The sequence below is a fragment of the Agelaius phoeniceus genome, chromosome 1, assembly GCF_051311805.1.
Source record: "Agelaius phoeniceus isolate bAgePho1 chromosome 1, bAgePho1.hap1, whole genome shotgun sequence".
NCBI lineage: Eukaryota > Metazoa > Chordata > Aves > Passeriformes > Icteridae > Agelaius > Agelaius phoeniceus.
In genome coordinates, this window is record NC_135265.1 from 140,225,259 (window position 1) to 140,251,463 (window position 26,205).

Genomic DNA, 26,205 nt, shown 5'->3' on the forward strand with positions numbered 1-26,205 from the left:
AAAATTCTTCATATTTATTAGGTCAAGACATTAATACATTAACCTAGACATCTGTATGATTCATAGCCACCAAACAGTGTAATGTATTGCACTGACAATCTGTTCATGTCAGGATGATAAAACAACTGAAAGGAAAACCTGGAATAAAACACTTGTTTACATTCAGAATATTTAGTGGTGAGATTAAATGTTGGAACATTTTGTTTTCTCTTGGAAAATTTTTGACATGCAAATGTTCTCATAATATGCTTGGGCTTTTTATTAAATTATTTATATTTTTCAGCTGTGAAAATTATTTATTTATTATTAATTATGATTAATAATTGAATGCAAGAAGCCATTCAAGTTAGTTTATTAATAGTTTTCACCATTATAAGTTTACTGTACATTAAAGAAAATAAAGCTGATATGGTCTAACTTTAGAAAGTAGATTTAAATGCTAAAATTAATAGTGTCACTGATATCAGATACATTGGATTTATTTCTGCTGGAAGATTTACTCCTATTTCCTTCTCTTCCTCTTCACTCACTCAGCATTTTCAACATTTTTTTTATAGTTATAGAAGATAATTTTACATTTTGGTGGGATGATTTCCTACCATTAGGGGACACAAACACAAGGAAAGAAATAATTTTGATAAGAAAAGAACAGGAAGATGAAGAGAACTAGATAATGAAGTAACTGAATATGAGTTTTTTATGTCTACCCTCACACTCAAATTTTCCCATTTACCTTCTAATTAAATGACATAAATTATTATTCAGAAATATCTTTTCTTTCTGTCTCTCTTTCTTCTCTTAACCTAAACTGGGTATTGTATGTTATTTGGTTACTGAGAGCACCTGTATTTGTGAGAGAAAGCATATCCTCATGTCCTTGAGGCTATAAAGGTGGAGTAATTATGTAGTTTTAATTTTAATTTTAAATTATTGAATTGGCTAGGTTAATATATGTGAAATATAGCTGTTGTGTTCTTTAAATGTTTCTCCCTGGTCTATTATTTGTAAAAATACGAATATGGAAGTGATCTGTGCAAGATATTATGCCAGAAGTTATTTCTTAGTGTTAAATGAGATGCTGTGGTTTTCACTCATTCCCAGTATAGATAAAGTGAGGACATTTGGTATTACGCTTCAGAATTAAGTCTAAGATTATCTAATTCGAGAAGTAAAAGTACCTTTTGCAAAGGAGCCCCCAGTAAATAAGAAGTCAAGTCCATTTAATGAAAACTTAATCTTTTAATGAATGTTATTTCAAGTAAGAAATTAAATTTTCTGAACTACCTTTCTAATTCCCAGTTACACTTTCTCCTCTTTAGTTCCAGTCAATGGATCTCTTTATACTCTAAAACATTGGCATCTTTATTTGTGTACTGTCAGTAGCAGTATGAGAAATCTGAAGGAATTAATTATTTTTTTCCCCATTCACAAGCATTGGGAAATTTTTAAACATACATCTCTGTTCAACAAAGTGTTTTCACTTAAATGCAGCTAAGGCAACAAAACCTGCGTACTAGTGAATTTTATTCTATGGAATTGGTTAATATACAAAATCACTAACTAGTACCAAAGAGATTCTCAGTTATAAAATTTCTTAGATTTTTATTATGTGAAATTTCAGTACCATTCATATTTAAAAGAAAAGTAAAAGTCCCCTGAGAACCATGGTGGTCAAACCTTCTAAGTCTGTCTGAAAAATGTCGGAGCAAACATAGAATAGCAGTGTGAATACTAAAGTGTTTCTAGCACTGATGTTTGTTGTATTGTGTGTTTCTTTCTAATGTACTTGCTTAGTTTTATAGATGCCAAAATGTATATTGTTTGTGGTCTGGATCCCAGGTCAATATGAACATTGTTAATACCTTTTCAGAAAACTAAATTTTCTGAGTATGTAGAAGAAAGATAGAGAGCCAAGTAAAGTGGTTAGAGTGGAGAGTGAGGGATTGTGAAAGATTTAGGTGACAAGATGGGTAGTAATAAGGAGATTGAACCTGAAGGGATTATGTTGAATAATCATGACTTCTTATATGATACATACCCTGGTTGAAATCTAGTCTGTGCTAGCTGGATTGAACAGTCAGCCAGGACAAATCTCTTTTCCTGGCTGAACAGGCTGAATTCTCTCATCTTTTCTTCATAGGAGAGGTTCTTCATCTATCAAATTATATTCATGGCTCTCCTCTGGACCTTCTGTAACAGGTCTATGTTCTTCCTGTGCTGAGGGCCCAGGTCTGGATGCAGCCCTCCAGATGGGATCTCACAAGGGCAGAGTAGAGTGGCAGAATGCCTTCCCTAGCCCTGCTGCCCATGCTGCTTTTGATGCAGCCCTGGATACCATTGGCCTTCAGGGCTGCAAGTGCACATTGCTGGGTCATGTCCAGCCTCTCATCCACCAGCACCGCTGGCTCCTTAACAGGGCTGCTCTCAATCCATTCATCTTCCAGGCTGTATTGATCCCTGGGGTTGCCCTGAACCAGGTACAGCACCTTGTGCTTGGCCTTGTTCAATTTAATGAGGTTCTCATAGGTCATTTCTCAGACTTGTCCAGGTCTCTATGAATGGTATCCCATCCTTGTGACATGTCAACCACAGCACTTGGCTTCTTGTCGTCTTCAAACTGGCTGAGGGTGCACTCAATGCCTCAGTATATATCACTGATGAAGACACTAAATAGTACTGATTCCCATATGGGCCCCCAAGGGAAACCACTTTTCTATCATGCCTGTCAGAACACTAAACTGTCCAGAACATTACCCTCTGGACACAACTGTCCAAACAATTTGTCATCCATTGAACAGTTCACCCATAGAATCCATTTCTCTTCACTTTAGACAGAAGGATGTTGTGGGAGACCATGTCCAAGGCTTTGCAGAAGTCCAAATGCATGACATATATGGCCCTTTGCTGGATGATGTAGTTGGTCCATCATAGAAGACCACGAGGTTGATTAGAGAGGACTTGCCCTTGGTGAAGCTGTGATACTGTTCTGAAACACCTCCCTGTACTCCATGTGCCTCAGCACAGCTTCTAGGAGGATTCTGTCCATGGTTTTCCCAGGCACAGAGGTGATGCTGACAAGTTGGTCATTGCAAGGATCTTCCTTTATACCCTTTTCAAACATAGGTAAAATGTTTAGTCATCTGGGACTTTGCCTGGCTGCCATGAATTTTCAAGTATGGACAGTGGCTTGGCAACTATATTGGCAAATTCCCTCAGGACTCTGGGGTGCAGCTCATCAAGTCCCATGGATTTAGGTCTGTTCAGGTGATCATGATCCTGAATTTCTCTGGCAGTGTGAAGGACTTTGGTCTTCCAGTCCCTGTCTTGAAGCCTATCCACTTGAGAGGTGTGGGAAGAGGATTTGCCAATGAAGATTGAGGCAAAAAAAAGTTATACTGAGAGCACTCCATAGTCCTCAGGTCCATTCTTAGAATGCTTAAAAAAGCACACCTTAGTGCTTTTTGACCTAAATACTAGGAAAAGAGTAGAGAACAGAACAGAAAACATGCTGCTGTATAAATCAAACTTCACCTTGACTCCAGTTGTTGCTCTTGCCTCTTTGCATTTCCGAAGAATATAGCAAAGCTGAAGAAAGTTCAGAGAAAGCAAAGATATCAAACATAAGGGTAAGTTTTTGATTGAAAATTCATCTATCTAGGACCCTGCAGCTTGGAAAAGGAATATATCTATGGAAGGAGGGGAGATAAACAGACCATAAAGTTATGAATCACAGGGATATTGGAAATATTTATTAGATCTCTTTTGGATGTCAGAATTGAGGCACTGCTTCATAGTGACTTACACAAAATAATTAAGTTACCAATGGAATAAGGCACCAGGTCATTTGAGCCTAATCCAGGGTAGCTAGAAGCTAGGTAACACTTATCATTCCATTTTTCACAAAGCTGGCAGAATTGCTTGGATAATGCTGGTTTATAGTCCTGCCTTGGTACACTATGATATATGAAAATGTTTGTGAAGAGAATTCTTAACTTGAAGGGCTTTGTCTGACTCAAATTCAAAAAGGAAGAAGTCTATTGATTTTATGAAAATAAAACAAACTGCTGCTTCTTCTATTTTTCTTCACCTGAGTACTTTTCTTCTCAGCTAATATTAAACCTGGGATTGAAATTCATACCTTTTAATTCCTAACAAATATGTCTAGTGCAATAATGTAACAGGCAGGTAGCATACACAGCTGTTTAATTGTAGATATAAGAAGAAAGGATTCTTCATTTGTATACAGCATCGTGTTGGGTAGTTTGCCTTTTCGTGAAAGATATGTAAGGTTTGCATGTTTAAATAATATTTTTCCCTAGAAAGTTCTCAAACCCATAATTTAAATGAATTAGTGATAAAAATAGTAGAGTTTTGAAAGAAATTTCAATTATAATAATCAGACCTTCTGTTTATTGAAGACATTTGAGCACACTCTTTTGACACTCAGAGCAAACCAGCCAGTAATACTTAAGCTAAGAATCATTCAAATTCCCAATGACCCTAGTGGGAAATTATGAATATTAACCAATCTTAAAGAAATTGACAGAATCATAGAATGAATATAATAGAATAATGGATTCATAGAATGGTTTGAGTTTGAAGGGACCTTTTGTTCCAAACCCCTGACATGGGCAGGGACACCTTTCACTTGACCAGGTTGCTCAGTCCCATCCAGTTTGGCCTTGAAATGTTGGGAAGGACCACAGTGGAGTCATCTGGCCCAACTCCCTGCACAAACAGGATCCTTCTAGAGCACATTGCAGAGGATTGTGTTCATATGGTTCTTAAATATAATATATTTCTCCTTATACTGCTTGTGGAGGTTATCACAGTCATTTTTGAGTGTGTAATTAATATTTAAGTAAACCATGGTCTTTATACAGAAGCAAAATGTCTCTTTTTGTACTCAGATTTGTACTCAGTTTTTCTAGAATGAATGTGATAGGGTTTTTTCTTGTTTTGGTTTTGGTTTTGTTTGGGTTTTTTTGTTTCTTTGTTGTTGGGGTTAGTTGTTTATTATTTCCTGGGGAACAAAGTTACTGCTGAAAATTCTCATTGACTTCTATCCAGCAACGTTTTCTTACATGTGAAGAAGTTGCTTTGGAACTGTATGGAACCTCTCAGAAACTCTTGCCTCTGTAGAGATGGTCATACCATTTAAGTTCGGTAAAGTAGATATCAAGCAATGACTGTAAAAATGCTGACAGTTCTGAAAGTGGCCAAATTCTAAGATGCCTTTCAACTTCAACCATTTTGATGAAGTCTTAAATTTGGAGATATGATGAGCAAGGAGCTCTCGAAATTTGATATTTTTATGTTTTATCAGTTAAGAAGTGTAAGAAGTATTAAAAAACTGCTGCAACTTCTGAAAAATCACAGAATGACAGCATTGTTAGGGTTGGAAGGGACCTCTGGAGATTATCCAGTCCAACCCTTCTGCCAAAGCTGGGTCACTTACAGCAGGTTACACAGGCACATGTCCTGTACTTTTGAGTGTCTCCAGAGAGGGAGACTCCACAACCTCCTTGGGCAGCCTGTCCCAGTGCTCTTCCACTCTCAACGTAAAATTCTTCCTCGTGTTGATGTGAAACTTCTTGTGGTTAAGTTTATGGCCATTGGCCCTTGTGACATCACTGGGCACCACCAAACAGAATCTGGCAACATCTTCTTGACACCTGCCTTTGAGATGTTTACTTGTATTGATGAGATTCCCTCTCATCTTCCTGCTTCTGCAGTCTCTCCTTATAAGAGGAATACTCCAGGCCCCTCATCATCTATTTTGCCCTCCACTGCACCCTCTCCAGTTGGTCCTTGTCTTTCTTGTACTGAGGAGCCCAGATGTGGACACAACACTCCACATGTAGCTGCACTAGGACCAGGTAGAAGGGGAGGATCACATCTCTTGATCTGCTGTTCACACTCTTCCTGCTGAATGGCAGCACAGCCTGCAGGTGTATCAGTCACCTCCCCCAGTTTCATATCATCAGCAAATTTGCTGAGGGTACATTCAATCCCTTCATCCAGGCCATTGAAAAACAAGTTGAAGAAGAAGATTGGACCCCGTATTGATCACTGGGATTCATCACTGAGTACAGGCTTCCAAGTAGATTCTGCTCTGCTGATCACGACTCTTTGAGCTCTGGCATTCAGCCTGTTCTTGATCCATCTGACTGCCTATTCATCTAATGCACATTTCCTGAGTTTACCTTCTAGGATGTTATGTAAGATAGTGTCAATTTACCATGTTTTTAGATTTGCCAATATATTTTTTCCTGTAGAAGTTATCTTTGTGAACATTTCCCTGTGCAACATAAAAGTGAGGATAGATACTCGCAGTATCCAAGCTTTTATGGATATTGGGAACAATTTCAGCTATTGAGCAAGAACACTATAATTTTTATCATTTTATTGTGGTGCAAAATTGCCTGAAATGCTCACTAAGGCAATGCATATGTAATTCTTCTTAAAATTATTTTGAAATTTTAGTGTGTAAGCATTTACCTTAGGACATCTTGAAATTGTTGTCTAATGGATCGCTGGGGTCCTCTCACAGGGAAGATTTTCCTCAGGCAAAGCTCTTGTTTTGCACTGGATGCCACTTCTTGAATTAAAAGTTCACTTACTGCCCACTTGATGCTGACAGCACAATGTTCTTTGGGAATAGCTTTATCTCTGTAAACTCTAAGTGGATTTTGAAACAGTTTTTATACTGAAAAAAACCTTTTTCCTTGCCAGAGAATTGTTTTCATCTCACTTAGGACATGACCTTTCTTTAAAAGTATTATTTTTTAGTCTATCCTGACCTTTTAGATAAAACCAAAACATAAAAGACAGTACAGTTTCATTTATAAATCATTCAACTTTGCTTTGCTTTATAATTAACATTTATTCTGCTTAGAGATTAACTTTATTTATTCAGAGTGAGAAATAAGGGGAAAATAACACTTCTTGTTGAATTTAATGTATTGCTTTGTTCTTAGGCATTGTATTTTTCACAGTGAATAAGAGACAAGCACAGACCAACAGCTCCCTGAAGGCTGGTGAGCTCAGGGATCAGGGTTGAGGCTGGCAGCACAGGGCTTTTCAGCCAGGGAGTAGAGCAGGCTTTGGGCACATCTGGAGGCAGAACAAACCCTGGGCATTGGACATGTCCACGGAAAAGAGGACAGGCCAAGGCCAGGCATGGCCAGGTAGAGCAGGAGTAGGGGAAGAGGGGGACAAGCACTTCTGTGGCATCACTGGGGCAGAGACTCATGGCTTCAGCCTTGGGGCCCTGGACCCATAGGCATGGGTGGGGAGAGGCCCTGGGGAGGCTGGCCAGTCCTGTTTGGGCTGATCAGAGCCCTCAGAGTTCCGACAATCATTGGAGAGTACTTTAGGGGGTAGGGCACATAGAAAAATGTTCAATATACAGAACTTCAGATCAGAAGTTAGTTGGGTTGTAATGCACTTGTGTAACATTATGTTAGCCAAAAATCTTGTTGTAGCCAAAGGGAATACAATTTATTATTATTCTAATTAATGTTATTATGATCTGATAGTATGAATTATCAAATATAGAAAAGCATCAAGGATAATAGTACACTTATAAAAGTTAAGAACTGCCTTTCTACTTCCCCCTCTATTTCTTTTGTCTGATTTTTACCCTTTTCTCTGTGCTCCTGGCTGGAGATTATGACCCATTGAGAGCATCCAAGGATCTGTTAGGAGAAGTTTTACACTTCTGGACATGAAGAAGTGAACTTCCTCTTCAGTCTTGGAGTTGAATGATTCATTTTTTGTATATTTTCTTAACAAAGTCTCCTTGTTTCTCATTGTTCTTTACTAAAATCTGAAAGTTGCACATTAGCCTCCCTCAGCCTAAGTATATTGCTTGCCATGCAAGACCTATGTAATTTATCAGCTCATTACTGTATGCAGTAGTATCAAAGCACAACACTTCTGAAATGCCACCAGCTCAAGAAATATTCACTTGATACCTATGAATTATCAAAAATAGTGAAAACAACCTCAGGCCAAGGCAAGCCTACATGATGTCAACATAAATTCTGTGGCCTTGTATTACTAATGGCAAAATTGTACTTACTAGGCTGCAGTCTCTATTAATTTTGTGTGACATAGGTAAGGTAAACAATGAACAAGATATGCTGAAGTATTAAGATTTGTATTCAACAACCTTGTCTTTACCATTTGCCAAATAAATGAACAAACTTTCTAAGAACTTTATATCATTTCTGACAAGTGCTAATCAGTTTAGAAACATACAATAATTAAAAATATATTAAATATATTAGCTATTAAAATAATCTTCTCTGTAATTAAAGTTACTATATTGGATAATTTATTATTTTAAATTAGTTTAGCGATCTCTAGCAATAAGTTTAAGTCAAATAAATTCTTGATGCCTCATATGGGATTTAGAATAGAAAATCTTGGCATTAGCCTGCTTAGGGCAAATATTAGACACTCAAGAGCAATGGTACAAAGATTTTTGCTATTGAGAATAACTGAAAGAGATTATTACTGGGTTTAAGATTCATTATTTTCCCATGTATCTGAACTCCATTGAAAATATTAAAACTATGACTGAGTGTCAATCATATCAATATATAATTTGGGCTTTAGCAAGTATTGTTCTATCTGAAACTGTATATTTGATTTATAAATACCACTCGCTTATGACAATGAACACCTATATCTTGGCAAGAAAAGATAGGTGTCTGCTAAGGAAGGCAGAAGCCTTCCTTGAAATGGAGAATGTAAACCCCCTCCCTCTGAATTATCATAATTTTATAATTTTATAATAGGAATAACAGCTCTTCATTAGGGAAAAATAAAAATAAAATAACAGTAATAAAATGCAGTAATACAAAATTGACAGAGTCAAATATGACCTGACACCCTGTTGGTCAGGGTGTTGGTAGCAGTCCCATTAAATGGTGGCTGCAGTTCTCCAGGAGTGACAGATGTGGCTCTGTTGGAGCAGTGATCCTGTAGAAGGGTATAGTTTTCCTCTGAAGGTCTAGTGGTGGTGTAGATGGGCCTGGTCTTCCTCTGGGAATCCAGTGGAAAAGAAAGCTGCTTCTCTGGGAATCCAGAGGAGGAAAAGGCTGCCTGTGGTGCTCCCAGTGTCAGATTTTATCCAGGTAGGAATGCTTGGCTCCTCCCCCTGGGCAGAATGTCTTAGAATGGGATTATAATTTTATCAGTCAAGCAATGAGACTCAGTGGCCCATTAACAGAAGATATTTGCCAGAGGGAGGATTGGTTGTGGAAGAGATAAAGAAAACTGCCCAATTAACAGAAGATAACTGCCCACCTCTAACAGATGGCAATAGAATATGCACCCTCATTTGCAATCTAAGACAACGTATTGGGCAAATAGCGTTAATATTAAAAGGAAAGTGAGAATTAAATTTGTTGAAAAGAAATGAGATCACAATATCATGGCATATGCATGGTATCACAAGAAACAGAAGTCAGAACCTTTAAATTTTAAATTTATATTTTTGTTAAGTGGTTGCTATATACATTTTAATGTACATAGTCTGTATAGTAATTATTCTTTCAGATTTGCTCATTTGATGTTATACTATCTTTGAAAAAGGGAAATAACATTCTTGCACTATGATTCACAGAGTCAAACTAGAAAGAAAATAAATATGTAGCACAATATTGGTAAGGCTTTTTACTTGACAAACACAAAAAAGCTACTCTTTTTAAGGCCAATAGATGTGAGTGCTTTCTATTCCCAGCATTATATCGCTTATTTCATAGATTCCTACAATATTATTGAGAGTCTTGAAGATTTTTTAAGTTGTATTGTTTGAGGGGTTTATTGTATGATTATGTTTGATTTTACAGATCTATGTTACATTGATATATATCTCTTTTGAAAAGAAAACTAAGTATAAAAATATGATAATAATTATTTTGTATTTTGAATAACTGCTTTCTCATTTATTAACATTCATTAGTGTTAAGTTTTGGTTTTGTTTTTTTCTTTTTCTCAAAAGTAACAGGCCTTTTAAAAAGTACTTTCTCACTTTAAGTAAACCAACTGAAATAACGTTATCCATATGTGGGTCTATGTTGGTAATTTTCAAATTTTTTTCTATTCAACAAACATATATTGCTGTAATAAATTCTATTATTTAGACAAATACATATGTTAAAAAAAATAGTAGCTCTGTCTATGTCCTGATTTTCATAGAAAGGAAATGAATAATGTTAGAGGTGTCTGGCATTTTGCCTGAATTTTCAGATTTCCAAATGTAATCATTTTGACAAAATAAAGATGCAAAAATTTACCATATTTTCAATATCTGCTTAAAAAATGTAAAGTGATCTTAAATTCGCTGAGGCATATGGAAGATCATTGAGACATGCATTTGTGTATACTGAAGTATGACATACCTCCTGCATCTCTGAAAATTTCTGGGTGATGCTTAGTTGTCACTTTCAGAGTGTTTGAGATATGTCTTACTATGACAATTGATTAAATTTACATAAACAATAGAGAACAATAGAAAAAAAATATAACAATAAGGAGGTTGAGAAAAGGAAGCAGAAAAAAAGGCAAGATTAAAAAACAATTGTAAGAGAACACAATAATGCCAAAAGGTAAATACTGGTGCCAAAAGGTAAATACTGGTACCAAAAGGAAATAAAAATGAAATTTTGACTCTAGTCCCACAAATGTGGACAACATCAAAACAAAAGGAACCAAAAGGATGTTTTTAAACTTCTGGTTAGATAGCTTTTGGAGTTTTTGCTATTTGTATAATTCATTGCCTGTTTGAACTAAAGTCTAGAAATTTGTTTTGAACCCTATCTTTTTCAGTCATGTATTTCTTTGCAACCATGGTTTTATTGTATTTATATAAAACCACAGTTTCATTTCTTTTCTGAACAGCTGTGAGGTGAAAATAGATTTTGTCAGAAGAATATTTTATGGTAGCCATTAATACTGACTTTATGTTCTAAAATCCATGTTTATGTATCTGTTTCCTTTATTTTCTATTACATTTAACACTAAGAACAGGTAAAGATACTAGAAATTTATGAAGAATAAAATAAGTGATTGTTAAAAATAATATGTCTGGAATGACATATGCTAAAAGAGTCGAATAAGCTGCTATATCTACATAAACTTTAAAATTCCTTTAACAGATACAGAATATATTCTTCTAATTAAGTTTATAACTCTACTGGAAATTTCTTGTAAGCATCAGATATTTAATGACAGAGAACATCAAAGAGAACAGTTAATTAAGATAGGAAAGAAACCCCCATCTTCTTAATAGGATGCTAGGGTCACTCCAAAATTAGTTAAGTATAGGAAGGTTTTAAGTGAGGAAGCTAAATAAGCCTTGACTAAAAGTCCTTGAACATCTGAAAGAATGAAGGTGGAATATAGTTATTACGCTTTTAAAAAATTCTGTTTATAATTGTAACGCTCTTTTTTCTTTTAATGAGGTATGAATTTATTTTTTTGTTTAAGACTGTTTACACTTTTTCCTCAACCACTCATTGCAAAATAATAGACTGGCCTCTTGCTAATAACATATACAGGAAAAGTCCCAGGCTGATCTCATGAGAGTTACCTCATTAACACCTTCTTGTAATCTGAGTCCCATTTAGGGTCATCTGCATTAAGGACCTTTAGCCTTATTTGGGAAGTCTGTGGCTGGATCATATGTGTCACAAGAACTAATAAAGTCCTGTACCTTTATTCATCCTGAATGAATAAGATAGTGAATATTCTGATTTGCTTTCACATTTTGAACTCAACATGGTTTTAGGAATTAATCAGAAAAACGAATTCTAATGAATTAGAATAGCTGTTGGATGGTAGCCTTAGGTCTCATTTGGTCTTATGAACAACTTGCATGTTTTTATCTGTTCTTCACCATTGAAGTTAAAAAAAATTAAATTTAGAAAATAGTCATAAATGGGCCAGACTTTCTGCCTGGAGTCCAGTAACAGGTGGAACACTACAAGTGTCTGTTCTGGTACAAGTTCTCTTCAATATGTTTATCAATGAGCTTCAATCAATGACAGAGAGCAGTCTCATTGGCTTTGCAGATGACACCCCAATGTCAGTCATTATAGTCAAGGACCAACAACCAATATAGCTGAGGACCGGGTTGCCACAGGGACACAGACAAGCTGGAGGAATGAGCTAACAGGAATCCTGTGAAACCCAACAATGGTCAGTGTGAAGTCCTTAGGTGGGTAGGAAGAGCCCCTGGCGACAGGAGTGTCTGATAGCAAAGCACTCTGCTGAACAGACCTGTGCGTTGTGGCAGACAGCAAACTGAGCATGACAGCAGCATGCCCTGGGGAGAAGGAATGCCAACAGCATCCTGAGTTATGTTAATAAGAACATGGTCAGTAGGTTCAAAGGGAAAGATTTTTGTCTTTGTCTTAACTCTTCTGTGACCATAGCTGGAAGACTGCCTCAAGACTTGGGCTTCATGACAGGGAAAATGAGTTTTTCACTGAAGCAAGTTCAGTGGCGGGTCACCAAGATGGTTGGGGGCTGGAGCGCTTACCCTTTGAGGGAAGACTAAGTAACCTGAGCTTTTTCAACCTGGAGAAGAGGAAAGCTTTCCAAAGTCAGAGTCCTCTAAAAGGAAAAATAAAAATATCATTTACAACAAGCGTTTTCACTCTGTTAGATACCATTTTCTGCCTTATATTTGTTCCTGCTGAATGCTTCTTAGAGTGGGCAAAGGTATTTATTATCTCCCTGGATTATTCCCTCAGGAATTACCCATAAAAAGTTAGTCCACTAGATTAATTGGTAATTGAACTTCCACTATGAGTTTATCTGGGGTAAATTTCCTTTGGTATCATGTTTACAACAGGAACCCTGTGTATACTTGTAGCATATTGCATATGCAAAGTGTGTGCATCCAGCACAGATTCATAATCTATTTTTGGAGCTTTGTTTCAGGCAAATGTCAAAGCCTCTTGCCTCTTTTCTTTACTAAAAATGATCCTGGAATCAAGAACAACTTCCACTCCTATATAAATAGAAAGGCTTATGGGTCTCCCATATGTTTGCATTATCCTAAGTTTTAACGGTTGCAACACTTTTGAGTGGTGTCTTGTTAAGACTAGTTTTCTGAACTGAATTTCTCTGTAGATCATCAACTTGATCTTTTTTCACTTCTGCAGAGCTACAAGTTTATAAGTGTAAACATTGCTTCGAATCTTTTCTTGTGTAAGCAGACTAATTTGACACATTAAAGGTCCTCTGGTTTACTGGCTTTCATCTGTTCTCCTTCCACAGAGACTTGCTTAGAGAAATGCTGGTCCAGTCTAGTAGGTCTCAGAGTGTTTTGGTGTGGGTTGGTCAGGTTCTCTTTCTTTGTGAACCCATATCCTAAACAGCCATTATACTTTCTTGACCCCATGTCCTTACTGCTTCCTCATATGATTCATCCTGGCAGTTCATCAAACTTCACATCTTCTCAGTGGCTGATTGTGAGTTCAAAGTGATGCTTTGCCTCTGAGTTGTCTTCAGTTGACTGCATGGTTGAAGCTTTTCCCAAAAAGCAGAGCTCAGTCTTCTTTTCTTCCTTTTTGTGCCAGTTATCATTGAAAGTTTTTCTTCCCTTTTTTCTTTTTAATTTATTTTAACTAGAATATTAAAGTAAAATACTAAAGGAGCATTTCTTTATCCCATAGAAAAATGTAATTTTTGAAATAATCTCCTGGACAAACTGAAATGTCAGATGTGATTGCAGAAGATTGGAGAGTATATTAAAATGTCCTTGCAACAAATGTGTTTCAGTTGGTCTAAGACTATTTTTATAAAATAAATACACCAAAATTCACACTTTTGCAGATTACTGTTTATGGAAAACATTGATTGATCTACCCTGTGCAGTAGCTGATACTTACAAGATTGTTTATACATAACGTTAATTTTCTCTCAAAATCTTCCATGTAAATGAAGCCATATTGTTTAACTTAACATCATCTGCATGAGTTCTTCAGTGTAAATGGAAGTGGAAGCCTAAAAACTTTCTGTTTGAAAATTGCCTCTGTATCAAAGCAGTACTTTCCAGTGTGTAAGCTTTGTAAGTTTAATTTTCCTTGCTTTTTTCTTTTGAGATAAACTTTCTTTTAAGTTGTTCTCATTTAAAGTGCTGTGACTATTTAAATAAATAAGATAGATCATGCCATTTGATGGAGATTTTGAATATAGTTTTGCTTTGACCTTGATATTGGAAGCAGGTGAATGCCTGTTTTTGTACATTTGCATGCATGATAAAGATATATTCACATAGATTTTGTTTTAATAAGAGTGGTTATGTAACATACATTAAGTTTTCTTTGTTTTAAACAACACTTTTCTGTTCCACAATATCTCTTGGCCATGCATTTGTATTTTCTGTGTTTTAAACTTGGTACCAATCTGTCAAAATTTATTGTACACTGAATCGTAAGTAGTCCAGACTTTTGATATTGTGCATATTGTGACAATTTTCTTCTTTTATTATGAAATAAAGAATAAAACATGTCTAGATTTATTTTAGTTACTTAAGCCACTGTAATTATAGGATAGCAAATGGGTTTTGGTTTGGTCTCTGACAACCTGGAGTCTTACATGGTGCTTCTAAGGTTTTTTAGTTTTTCAGGGGAAATCACCAGTATGATTTAGAAGTGCTATACTACAGAACAGTTGTTAAGACATTAAATATCAGATAGCAAAAATAATATGCACCCACATCAGCTTTATTTTTCTTGATAAAGCTAACATATCCTCTTATCTTAGTATTTTAATAGTATGATAAAAGAAACCATTTTAGCCTAAAATTTCTGCAGTAAACAAAAGAGACTTTATTAGCAAGACTGTTTCTGATATGAGTATCTCTTCCATTATTTTAGACAGAAAATTTGAGAATTCTGTCAAGAGATCTGATATACCTTGTGCCTTAAATATACTATATAATGCTTAATTTCTCTGGGACTCTTATTTCCATTTTCTAGTGGACAGATTTTTCTAAAAGTGTGAAAACTCTTGTTGCTTTCCATCTTGACATCACCCACTACATTTAAAAGACAAGTCTCAAAGTATGAGAGGAGATCACAGAACCAAAAAGAGAAGTGTGGAATATTATTGTTTGAATGACTGTTCAAGCACCCCTATTTATTATGATGGAATAAAAAAGCCATGTTTTAAAGATGTTAGTAAAACATAGTACAGTTCATGCTACATCAGCTTTGTTTATGCAATTTTTTACGGTGAATTTTGTTATTCATTGCCCAGTCATTTATTTGTTCCAGTCAAGATGGAGTTTCTACTGTGTTAAGATGTTCTAAATGCGCACAGGTGAGAGACTTGGCTTCCAAATATTTGCAACCAAATGTGGGGGATGGGGAAGGATGAAAATGTTAATAAAATAATAAAAAAATTGCTATGTATTTTAAATACTAGAGAACTTAAAAGAGCTAACAATGTTTTCACAGGTAGGGCATTTTTGTTAGCTTATCAAACATTTTGTGTGTGAGGATTTTTAGTAAAATAATTTGGTTTATTACAGAAATCAGACAGCAAAAACAAAATTACATATGAAACCTTTTTACAATCTTAAGTATAAATAATAATGCTGACAAGTTTTTTTTAAATGGGTACCTCTTATTATTCCTCTACACTTGGCTTTGTGTCAAGTCTAAATTGCTTTTAGAGCCCTGTCAAGCTTTGATGAAGAGAATCAGCATATCTGGCAGCCTTATTAGTAGCTGGATTAGTAGCTTATGGCAGCTTTTTCTGCTGCTTAGGTTACTACATAATGCTGCATTTCACTCCTCAATGGGATGGTTACCAATTTTCAAAGTGTGGGGCCCCTGTCAATAGTTTAGGTGTATATTTTGATCTAGCCATGCTGGTTCAGGACTGAACATGCAGGGGTGGAAATTATGTGTTGTCATTATGACTGGTAAAAAAGTTTAAGTTTTGGGGACATTTAAAACTTAACATGTATTATCACTATTAATACAAAATGTTCACTAGCATTAAACAATGCTCTGATTGCTTCAAATTTTTAAATAAAGCCTATTGACTTTCCTCTTTTCATGTCAGTTGTCTTTACTATGTTAAACAGAGGGAAATTTAATCTTTTAGATTTATCAAGAAAACGCAATTCAAAAGAAAAAGTTAGCATCCAGTACTACTGTGTGTCCCACAGGTTCTACTTGCATCAAAGCTGCCTCCACTGGTGAGTTAGAGGAGCATATTGCAGCCACTACTGGTGCCATTACTGTTGCTAGCACATCTGCTGATGTTGCTGTATCCAGTGCAGTGACCACCTGTAGACAATCTGCTGAAGAACAACGAGTACAAGCTATGAATATAAGAAAATCAGTTCTGGAGTCGCCCACTTACGAGGAAACACTCTCTCTTCATCAAGCAAATTTACAAAGCACAAGACGACGACCAAGAAATGCTGAACAGATAGAAAGAACTAAAGAACTTGCAGTTGTTACTCATAGAGGTATTGGATATTATTTTACTTGTGCCCATGTAGTTATGAAAGAATATTTTGTATTAATTAAAAATGAAAGTTCAGGTATCCATTTAGGAAATGTAATTGAACCAAATGGGAAAGGGATTAAATCTGTCTAACTTTGAGTTCTAGCAGGACAGTCAGATGGAAAAACAAAATTAGTAATAATATTGTCTTGGTTATTTAAATTGATTTGATTTATAAAAAGACAATATGTACGTATAAGGAATTTTCTTTTGATGTGACTTCATAGCTTGCATTATTATATTTCACAATGAAGCCTAGTGTAAGAGATATCTGATGAAAGTTTAGAGAATTGAGATTAGACTATTAATCTATTCTGCATATGTGATTAGATATAATTAACCATAGCATTAAGAATGTACTTTATAAATAGCTGCTGTTCTAAACTAATAGGTGATGCAGTTGTATTCATCTCCCATCTGTTTAAATGTTCAGCAAAATTTTGTTTTTTAAAACATTTGTACATATTCATTCTGTCAAACATGAAATCAATGATCAAAGCCACATTTAGAACACCAGGATATTCAGCAACTATCAAAGTGTTAAAACTAAAGATCTCATATATTCTTATATTGAGATCGTCTAATCTGCATGTTAAAGTATTCATAATGAACAACATTTGGAGTATAAAACTAGCATTGTTTGCTGTGTTAAAAGTAAATGTCTATATCTGAAACATGAAGCTCATAAAAAGAAACACTGGAATGTCTTAATCTAACCAGCAGATATTCAGAAAAAAATTGCATGTGGTGTGTTTTTAAACATGCACAAATTCAGGAAAGGATCAGCTTAATTTTGCAGGCTAATGTTGTTGAATACAATTTATTTTGCATTTTGCATTTTTACTATGTGCTTCATGTTAATCAATTGTACATGAAAAATTTATAGAAACAAATATATTGATAAGAAGCACCTTTTGTAGCCCAAGCAATTTGTAGAAGTCTTATTGTATGATTGATATTTTGTAAGGACAGTTTCATTTGGAATCTGTTATCTTACTGGATAGTCACCTAGTGTAACACCTAACTTTTACTAGCACCTTTTGAAACAGGAGAGCTGAAGTTATTCAAAATTTTAAAATAAATAATTAAATAGAATAAATAAAAAACAAACACTGTCTTTGGTTTGCATATAAAATATAAATCATTAAATAGGCGTTTATGTTTCATTTGTATTAATTTCAGTGGAGATCTGAAGTATTTTCTGGTTATTGACTGATATAAATTAATCAACAGTTTGGTTTGTACTAGTTGTGTGGCTGTGCACTCACTTCACATCTCTGGACAAATTTAAAAAAACAGGCTTATTTTCAGTTATGAGGGAGTATAAGAGGATCTGTAATAATATCTTCTAATTTAAAGGTGTAAGAATGTACTACTCTAGCAGTTAAATATGGCAATAATTGTGATACATATATAGTTTTTTCCCATTTCCTCTTTGGAGTCATTACAGTGCAGTGTGCACTCCACTGTTTTCTCGGCCTTCCTTTCTTCTGTGACTTATTCCTTAATACAAGATACAGGTACAGCATGTACTTCTAAATTATTTTATTAAAATAAAATGCTAAACATTAGATTATAAAAAAAGGAGAATAATTTAGACATCAAGATACTGCTAAGATAATGTTAGGGTGCTAATTTTTCACATATTAAAATAGTACTACAGGTACCAGAAGGCATGACAATCCACATACAACTGAAATCAGACTTGTGTAGACCTTAGTGGAGAGGAAGGGCCACACCTAGTTTCGTGTGCATTTTATTCCCTGATGCAACACTGAAAGTCTAGGTTTTGCTAGCACTCATTATACAAAACTTTAAAAGTTTTTACTGTGTCTCTTACTCATGGAACAGTATATGTGTGCATGCTATTAAAGGATATTCCTATACTGAGTAAAAATTTACCATTTTTACTCAGTAAACACCAACATTTGATAACAGCCATTAAACCATATCAAATGACCTTGAATAAATAACCTATAATTTTCTTTCATGAAATATTCCCTACTAAAAAGACACAGATATATTCTGAAGGAATTTTTGTGAATGTAAGATAGCTGTTAATTGACTTGAAGGATTTTTATCACAGAAGGATGTTCCAGAGGTATTTCTGTAGAATTTCCTATAGGTTATTATTATTGAAGTATTTTAACCTCTCTTTGACAATGCATTATGCACAGAAGTTTAAAAACTCTGCATATTAAATAACTGTGGAATTAAGAATTACTACTTAAAATTTTTATATTAATTACTTTCAAAATTATTTCTCTATTTAATAGCTATTAAAAATTAGTTTTTACTTTGGAAATTTTTTTGCTGTTTTTAATTTAGGAATTTCACACCCAAGTTATGCAAATTAATTCATAATTGAGAAGACAAAATTTAATATACTAAATAGAGTTACTAAAGCTTATTATATGTAAGTGTGAATATTTAAAATTGTAAAAATTTATTGTATGTATAGACCTAACTGCAGGTTTTTTTGAGAATATTACTAGTAAGATCCAAATAGTGCAGGTTTATGATACATTATTATAGATGCAAAATCATAACTGCAGAAAGAGTAGTACTGTTGACCTTCCACAGGATTGTTCTGTGAATAAAGTGTTTCAAAATGAATAGACAATAAGAATACTCTCTTGTTTTGTAAAAATTTTTTGGAAGTTTATGCATGAACAAGATGTATAGAGAGAACTAGAGGTTTATATATTCCAAAATTTCAACTGCTAGCTGTAAATTGCTGTACTATATATATTACCTGGATCTCAATAATAATTTAAATTATGTCAAAAGCTGACTGATCATTATCTTCTCTAAGCTTATTAGCTGGAAAAAGGAACTTTAGGTGCATTTGGTGAAATACTTTCCTTAAAGTTAGGGGAGTACATGTATTATTTTTTAAGGCAGTAGTGAGATCTCTTGAGGAATATTGTACATTATTATAGTTCCTTCATCAACAAGAATTCACACTCAATCAGATAAAGGTTATATAATCGTGTTACATTTTTCTGATCATCCCACCTTACAAAATAAAATGTAAGATAGGATGAAAGCATAAATTTTGAAGTGAATGTCAGTATGTAGAGAACTTAAATAAGGACAAGTTAGCATGTAATATATAAATATTTTTATTAAGGAGATGGTTAAGAAGAGTTCTTTTTATTGGAACACTGAAACCTTGTAGGAGAGAGTAGGTGAAGGATGAGAAGCTTACTTTGAAAATTCACCTTGACAGGCTAATGAAAAATATATTTAGATAGACTTGCTGGTAGTGAAAAACAGCATCTTTTGGGTCCTTAGTTCTAATGAAACCAAGTGGTTAAACTCAGGAAAGTTTGTGTCCTGAATTCAGAAGAAGGGGGAGAAAAAGGAGATCCCTAACCCCTTTTATTCAGTTAAACCTAGGAACTTCAAATGCTGAGATTTAGTAGAAATTCTTTTTGATGCTACAATCACAGTTTCTAGTATGATCTGTATTTCTCAGATGTAAAAATAAGAAGACAATGAAACATGATAGAAACATGACATTTCCAATTGATTTTTTTTTGTTTTTTGTTTGTTTGGGGTTTTGTTTTGTTTCATTTTGGTTTTGTTTTTGGTTTTTTTTTTCCCTCTTTAAGTATTTAAGAATTGTTGACTTCATCATGACTAAAGTAATAGAGGATAATCTGACATATTTTTGTTTTCTACAATTTTTGTTTCATACGGTGAATTCAGAGTTTAGTAATGCTTTTAGTCCTATTGTTCTATAGTTTGTATCAACTACGTGCTTTACTTATTAAGGTTTTAGAATTTTTATTTGTGTACATGCATACATCATGAGAGATATTTTAGAACATTTTCTTGTGAGAGCTTATGTAGCATACTTCTACTGTCTAAAGATATGTTGAGGCATATGGCCAAATGTTAAAAGGCATTTGTACAGTGTGCTTAATAATATGACTTAAATTTTGGTCAGCCCTGAAGAGGTCAGGCAGTTGAGTATTGATTGTTGTTGGTCCCTTCCAACTATCCTATCATTTCTACTCTATTCTATTCTATTCTATTCTATTCTATTCTATTCCATTCTATTCTATTCTCAACATTCATTTTATTACAGAAATAAACATACATCATAATTAAATGCCCCTGAGAAACAAATGAGTACCATGTGCAAACAATGAAAAATATCTCTAGTACTGTTTGTAAGTCATAAATTAAATTTAGAAAAATAAAGAGTTGGAAAAAGAGACACAGTAGTTGGAGGAAAAAATTGTTTAGCAGACTCAGGTTCAAATAGTGCCAGGAAGTCTTAATGGATGACTGTAGTCATTATCTAGCAGTTCACAAGTGTTTCTGTGCTTTCCTTATGAAAACAATTTCAAGAAAACTCTGGATTACAAAAAAATTTATGACTCCAAATTTCTCTTTTTAAAGAGAAGAAATGTCTCTATGCATTTGTAAATTTTTAACCATATATTCTCAGTTTGAGGAAATGTATATGCTTTGATGATTCTAATTAACAATTTTTTTACAAAATTTTATAATTCTATGGATATCTCCATTCTCTATCTTTCTCTATGTTTTCTATTACTTTCTTGTAAGCCTTTATAATTTTTCTGTCCTTTCCCCATTCTTCCATAAGAGTACTTGCCTTATGCTTTTTGATGTCTGGCTTTATTTATTATCTTAGAAATGGTCAGGAAAAAATGAATCAGGAAGAAAAAATCTTGCTACTGAGTGTTCCCTATTAAACCAGCATTTCTTTTTCCTCCTGCCTTACAGGAGAATTTATGATGGTAGAAGGCAAGAAGATTTTAAGATTTGTTACAGGGAATTAAATCATATGCTAATTAAACTTCTGAGAAAAAAAAAAAAAAGATTTTATGAGAGAATTATTTATCTTTTTTTTTTTTTTAAGATTCTGATAAAAGTGTATGATAGATCATTACTTTGGGATTATTCAATATAAAACTTCTAAGGATTTGTTAGAAAATATGTATTCACATATCCTATTTTTTTTTTGAGGTCTACTTAAAAGAAGGAAGAAGAAAGGAGGAGTAAAGATGGAGAGGTTTTTTGAAGAGCTCGTTAATATTTTTAAGTCTAGTAGATAATCAATCTGCATATGTCCTCAGGGAATTTTGGTTTCTTTGTTTTTGTTAGTGAAACCCAGAACTACAAAGATGGGAGTCTGAAGAAAGTAAATGTATTTGGCAGTAAGATTTCTAAGATTATTTGTATATAAAATGATTTGTATATATGAAGTTTTCTCCTTAGAATATTTTAAAAGTTTCAAGAAATGAGCATAACACATATGTAATCTAGCACTCAAACATTTAATCAGTGAATTACATTTGTTTAATATTTCATTATAGTTTTGGAAATACCTATTTGATAGGTGCAACAAATCCACAGATATGTTCTGTTTTGTGGATGAGCTCTATAATGGATTGGTTGTTAAGGTCAAGGTTTTTATTAGACAAAAAGTGATAATACCCTAAACTTCTTGATATGTTCTCACTTGGAAAAAGGAAAGAAGATAATTTTCTTAATCCAACAGTCAAGTCTGGAGTGCTTAGAAGGAAGAAAGGGAAAAAAAGAAAGTCAGTCATACAGATTTTATTAAATGAGTTCTGGTAATGTTTTAATTGAATTATTGTCTTTTATACTTCTTGTCAATTTTCTTCTCAGAACTAGTTTTCCCTATTCATGTTTTTGCGTGTCCTGCAGTTCTTATTTTTTTTTTTTCATTACACTATCAAAGTTTGCTTCTAGAATTGATATTTGTCTGATGTGTTGTGTCATTACTTTCCCTTGGTATTTTGGGTTTTCTTCTTTTGACCTCAAACTGTTGGTATAAATCAGACTTATTTTAGTTAGAATATTAAAAAAAATTAGTGAATTAGAATTTAATTTTAAAAACCACATATTAAATGTATTTCCTTCCTTTTAAATATTTTTTTTCAAATTAGAGAAATTTTATATACTTATAGAATATAGTAGAAAAACTGCAATTTTGATCATTTTAAATTAGTAATGCAGTGCAATAATTCAGTGTAATAATGCAATAGTTGCAGTAATTTGAAATATAAATCTTCTATACAATTTTATTTTACCAGGGTACTTTAGAGTTTAAAGGGGAGAGGGATGTGGGAAAATGGGTGGAGGGGGTGGGTAGTAAATAAAAAATGAAGATCAGCTCATGTAAAAAGTAAAAAATTTATTAGTATGAAAAGTGGGTGTTTCACCACTTGATTTTCTTTTCATCTTCTGTATGGCTTTTCAAATTAAGAAATTGTTAGCCTATGCAGTTCATGCTGTACTACAAAAATGGATGAAAATTCATGTTCTCTCATGCTGACTTTCAAGGTGCAGAAAGTTTCTAGAAGATAGTGCTACATTCGTTGGTGTGTTGGGTTACAGTGAAGTTTATTTGGGTAATCAATAGGTTTAGAGATTTTTTTAGTGGTGATGTCTAAGATACCTGGATATTTAACTTTTGCATTATTAGAATTTGGAAATTATGGATAGTTATGAGTAGTATGAGTAGAGAATATGATGCAAATGCAAAAAAAAAAGGTAACTGACCTTTTTATGAGTAGTGAGTAGTAAGTTCAATGCATTTAGGCAGCAGATGTACTTCTAGAGGAAATACAATGAATTAGACATGTGCCAAAGGTGAACTGGAAGTATCATGCATGGTGTATTTGGTATATCTGCATATGCACAGGCAATGCTGGAAGTCCAAAGTATACAATACTCTTGTTTCTGTCACTAGAAATTAAGATTGTGAGTAACATCTGCCATCACCACATATTGAAGATTTTGAATAATTAATGAATTACTGGTTCTGCACAAGTCAAAATCAGTTCTACGCTGTATACCAAACAATTTTTTTTCTGCCTCTTCAGAAAGCAGCTGAAAATTTAATTCCTCTATTTCTCAGATAACCTAACCTCAGGTTTTCCTGTAGTATTATGCTTTTGCAGATGTAATTTAAATTGGGCTGTATATACAATCTTGAAATAATGGCTTTGATGTTATCATATTGTTCTCCATGTCCGTTAGCTGAGTGATAGTGCATATAAAGTAAGAGTAGTTCTGAAGAGGGGAAGGGCTGTTTCCATTGTTCTGTATAGTTGAAATAATGCAACCTGAGTGCCTGCTTTGCATAGAACAGTGGTGTTTTAGTACTCAGCATTTGAAATATTGTTTATATTTGAAAATTTGAAAATTTACAAAATATAGAAAGGACAAGTTGGATACTTCTGTTACATAATTGCTGTTGCACAACCAAAACAAAGATGTGAACTTGTCAGTTGACAGTGTTTTAAATAAATGTCCTTCACATGGCTGTATTACCCTGATGCTTCCATATTGTACAAGCAAATTTTCCTTCCTGAATTTTTTTCTCATTTGGCCCTCAGGACACACTTTTTCAATGAAGCTGGAACTGTGTCAACTGAACAATCTTAATTCAAAATGAATTTTGTTTCTAGTGTTTGAGAGCTTGCAGTACTTTAGGTTGTTATTAAAAATTTACATCTAAGTGGGTTTTTTTATGATATCTATGCTTAAAAGTTCTTTACTTGAGGCCCTTTTTTAATGCAGTGCCTATCCTGAAGTATAAAATGCTGGAATTGTCACTTAGTCCTCTCTTACAGGACTTACAACTGTTTGTATGTAGCATGCCTGCATATATTGCATACATGCATATATTGCATACATTGCATACATACATAAGACTTTGGATAAATGTACATAATTACACAGGCTTTTTATTAAAGAAAAGGAAAAGGGCAATATTTTAGTCTTTATGTGTGCCTAAAATTTTGCCTGTAAGTATTAGAATCTTCATTGTCTTACACAAGAGACCATTTTGGTGAAAAACTTCAAGAAAATGTTTCAGAACACGTTTCACTTTATATTGGCTGCTTGAAAAGTGTACATGTCTCTGGTGTGTCTATTGACTGAATATTAGCTCACAAATCTGTAATGAAAAAATTCTTACCTTTATTACTGGCACTTCTCTCCTTAATAAAGCATTCAGATCCATTTTCCTTCTTTACAGAAAATATTGCGCCTTCTAACTTCAGAAAAAGTTACAGAGAAAGAGTGAGATGGAGAGAAAGGTAGAGCTGTTCAGTCTGAAGAAGTAAGGGCTTTGTGGGGACTTTGGAGCACCTTCAATTTTCATAAAGAGGATCTACAAGAAAGCTCTAGAGGGAGTTCTTACACAGGCAGGTAGTGATAGGACAAGGAGGGTTGGCTTTAAGGTCAAGGAGGGTAGGTTTAGATTAGATATTGAGTTCTTTACCTTGAGGGTGGTGAGGTACTAGAACAGGTACTTGGTACTAGATGATCCTTAGATCCCTTCCAACCCAAACCATTCTATAATTCTACAATAATAATAATTCTGTATCTGTATTAAAGTGACGTGAATGAGGAGAAAAGCATGAGCGTGAGCAGGAATGCCAAGGTGGATGCCTAAATTATTTTCAGGGTTTTGACATAATCTCTGATTTGTTTTCACAGAGTTCTGATGCTATTCTTTATGTTTCATCCGGTCATATGATCAAAAATAGATTTAGGATTGTCAGAGATTTATTCACATAGGAGATGTGCGCCAGTGTTCCTTCTTCAAAAATAAACAATAGAAATAAACAAACCTGCTGTCTTTATAAATTTAAAGCCAACCAACCAACCAACCTAGAAGCCATATGTATTTAAAGTATCATTAAAAAAAAATTAAGCCTCTCCTTGTATCATAACACTGGAAACATGGTTATGTCATATAGGTTTTTATAAATTTAGATTATTTTTAGAATATACTTTTGTCTTATCACTACCTTCCTATTATATTTGCATGTCTCCACAGGAGTATGCTACTTCGTTGGTGTAATTTATTTTCATAGCTCTTGGCTGTTCAAATATATGAGAACATACTAATCTGACTGTATTTAAACATTTGTACTGTTGTTACTTCTGAACACTTTTTCTTGAGATAAATGGGCATATAAACTCATTTTATGCAAAAATAGGTATTTAAAGACCAGGTTAACTGATCTCTTAAAGTGCATGTTTTTCTTTGTGGATGGGCTTAGATGTGTACAACTACACAGTTTGTTGTCGTGAATCCATCCTCTGAGACTTTTGAAAAGTGAAATCCACTTTCCATACTTACTGTCATGTGTTTGACATGCAAAAGAATGCTTATTTTGGCAAGTATAAAATAATCTATTTATTGGGTAGGAGATTTTTTTGTGATGGTGGGGTTATTTTTATGTATGTTCATGCATTTGCAGTCCAACACATAGTTTAGAATCAGCATGTTTACCATATAAATTTCTATAGCTACTCCTTCACAATGTATTCAGACACTACTGTTCAGTAAATCAACATACAAACCCCAATTAAGAGTAAAATTCTTCCCTTGTAAACATGCTTTAGAGAACTGGAATTGCTTGCTTTCCTAGTGGTATTAAATATCTTGGCAAAGTGATTTTTTGAATCAATCAAAAAATCTTTGATTGATTTCACTGTGGTCACCAATACACTCTTTTTACTATTTGCAGTTCCACCTTAGATCTTGTGAACTCTTTTTTGTACAAAAACTAGGGATATGCTATCTACATGTTTCAGAATGAGTAGAAACAAATGAAAAAAAGAAATGCAGGA

General features: G+C 34.0%; 1 protein-coding gene across 3 annotated transcripts in view; it reads left to right on the top strand.

Annotated features, from left to right (window-relative positions):
* The window catches only part of CSMD3 (CUB and Sushi multiple domains 3), a 594,913-nt gene that overhangs the window by 222,457 nt on the left and 346,251 nt on the right, over positions 1-26,205 (top strand). Inside the window, exon 7 of one of the 3 annotated variants that reach the window (XM_077188509.1) lies at positions 16,205-16,510. The exons of the other annotated variants lie outside the window; for them this stretch is intronic. Within the exon in view, the coding sequence (XP_077044624.1) occupies positions 16,205-16,510 (306 nt within the window). The remainder of the gene's footprint in view (positions 1-16,204; positions 16,511-26,205) is intronic. 3 annotated transcript variants of the gene reach the window in all.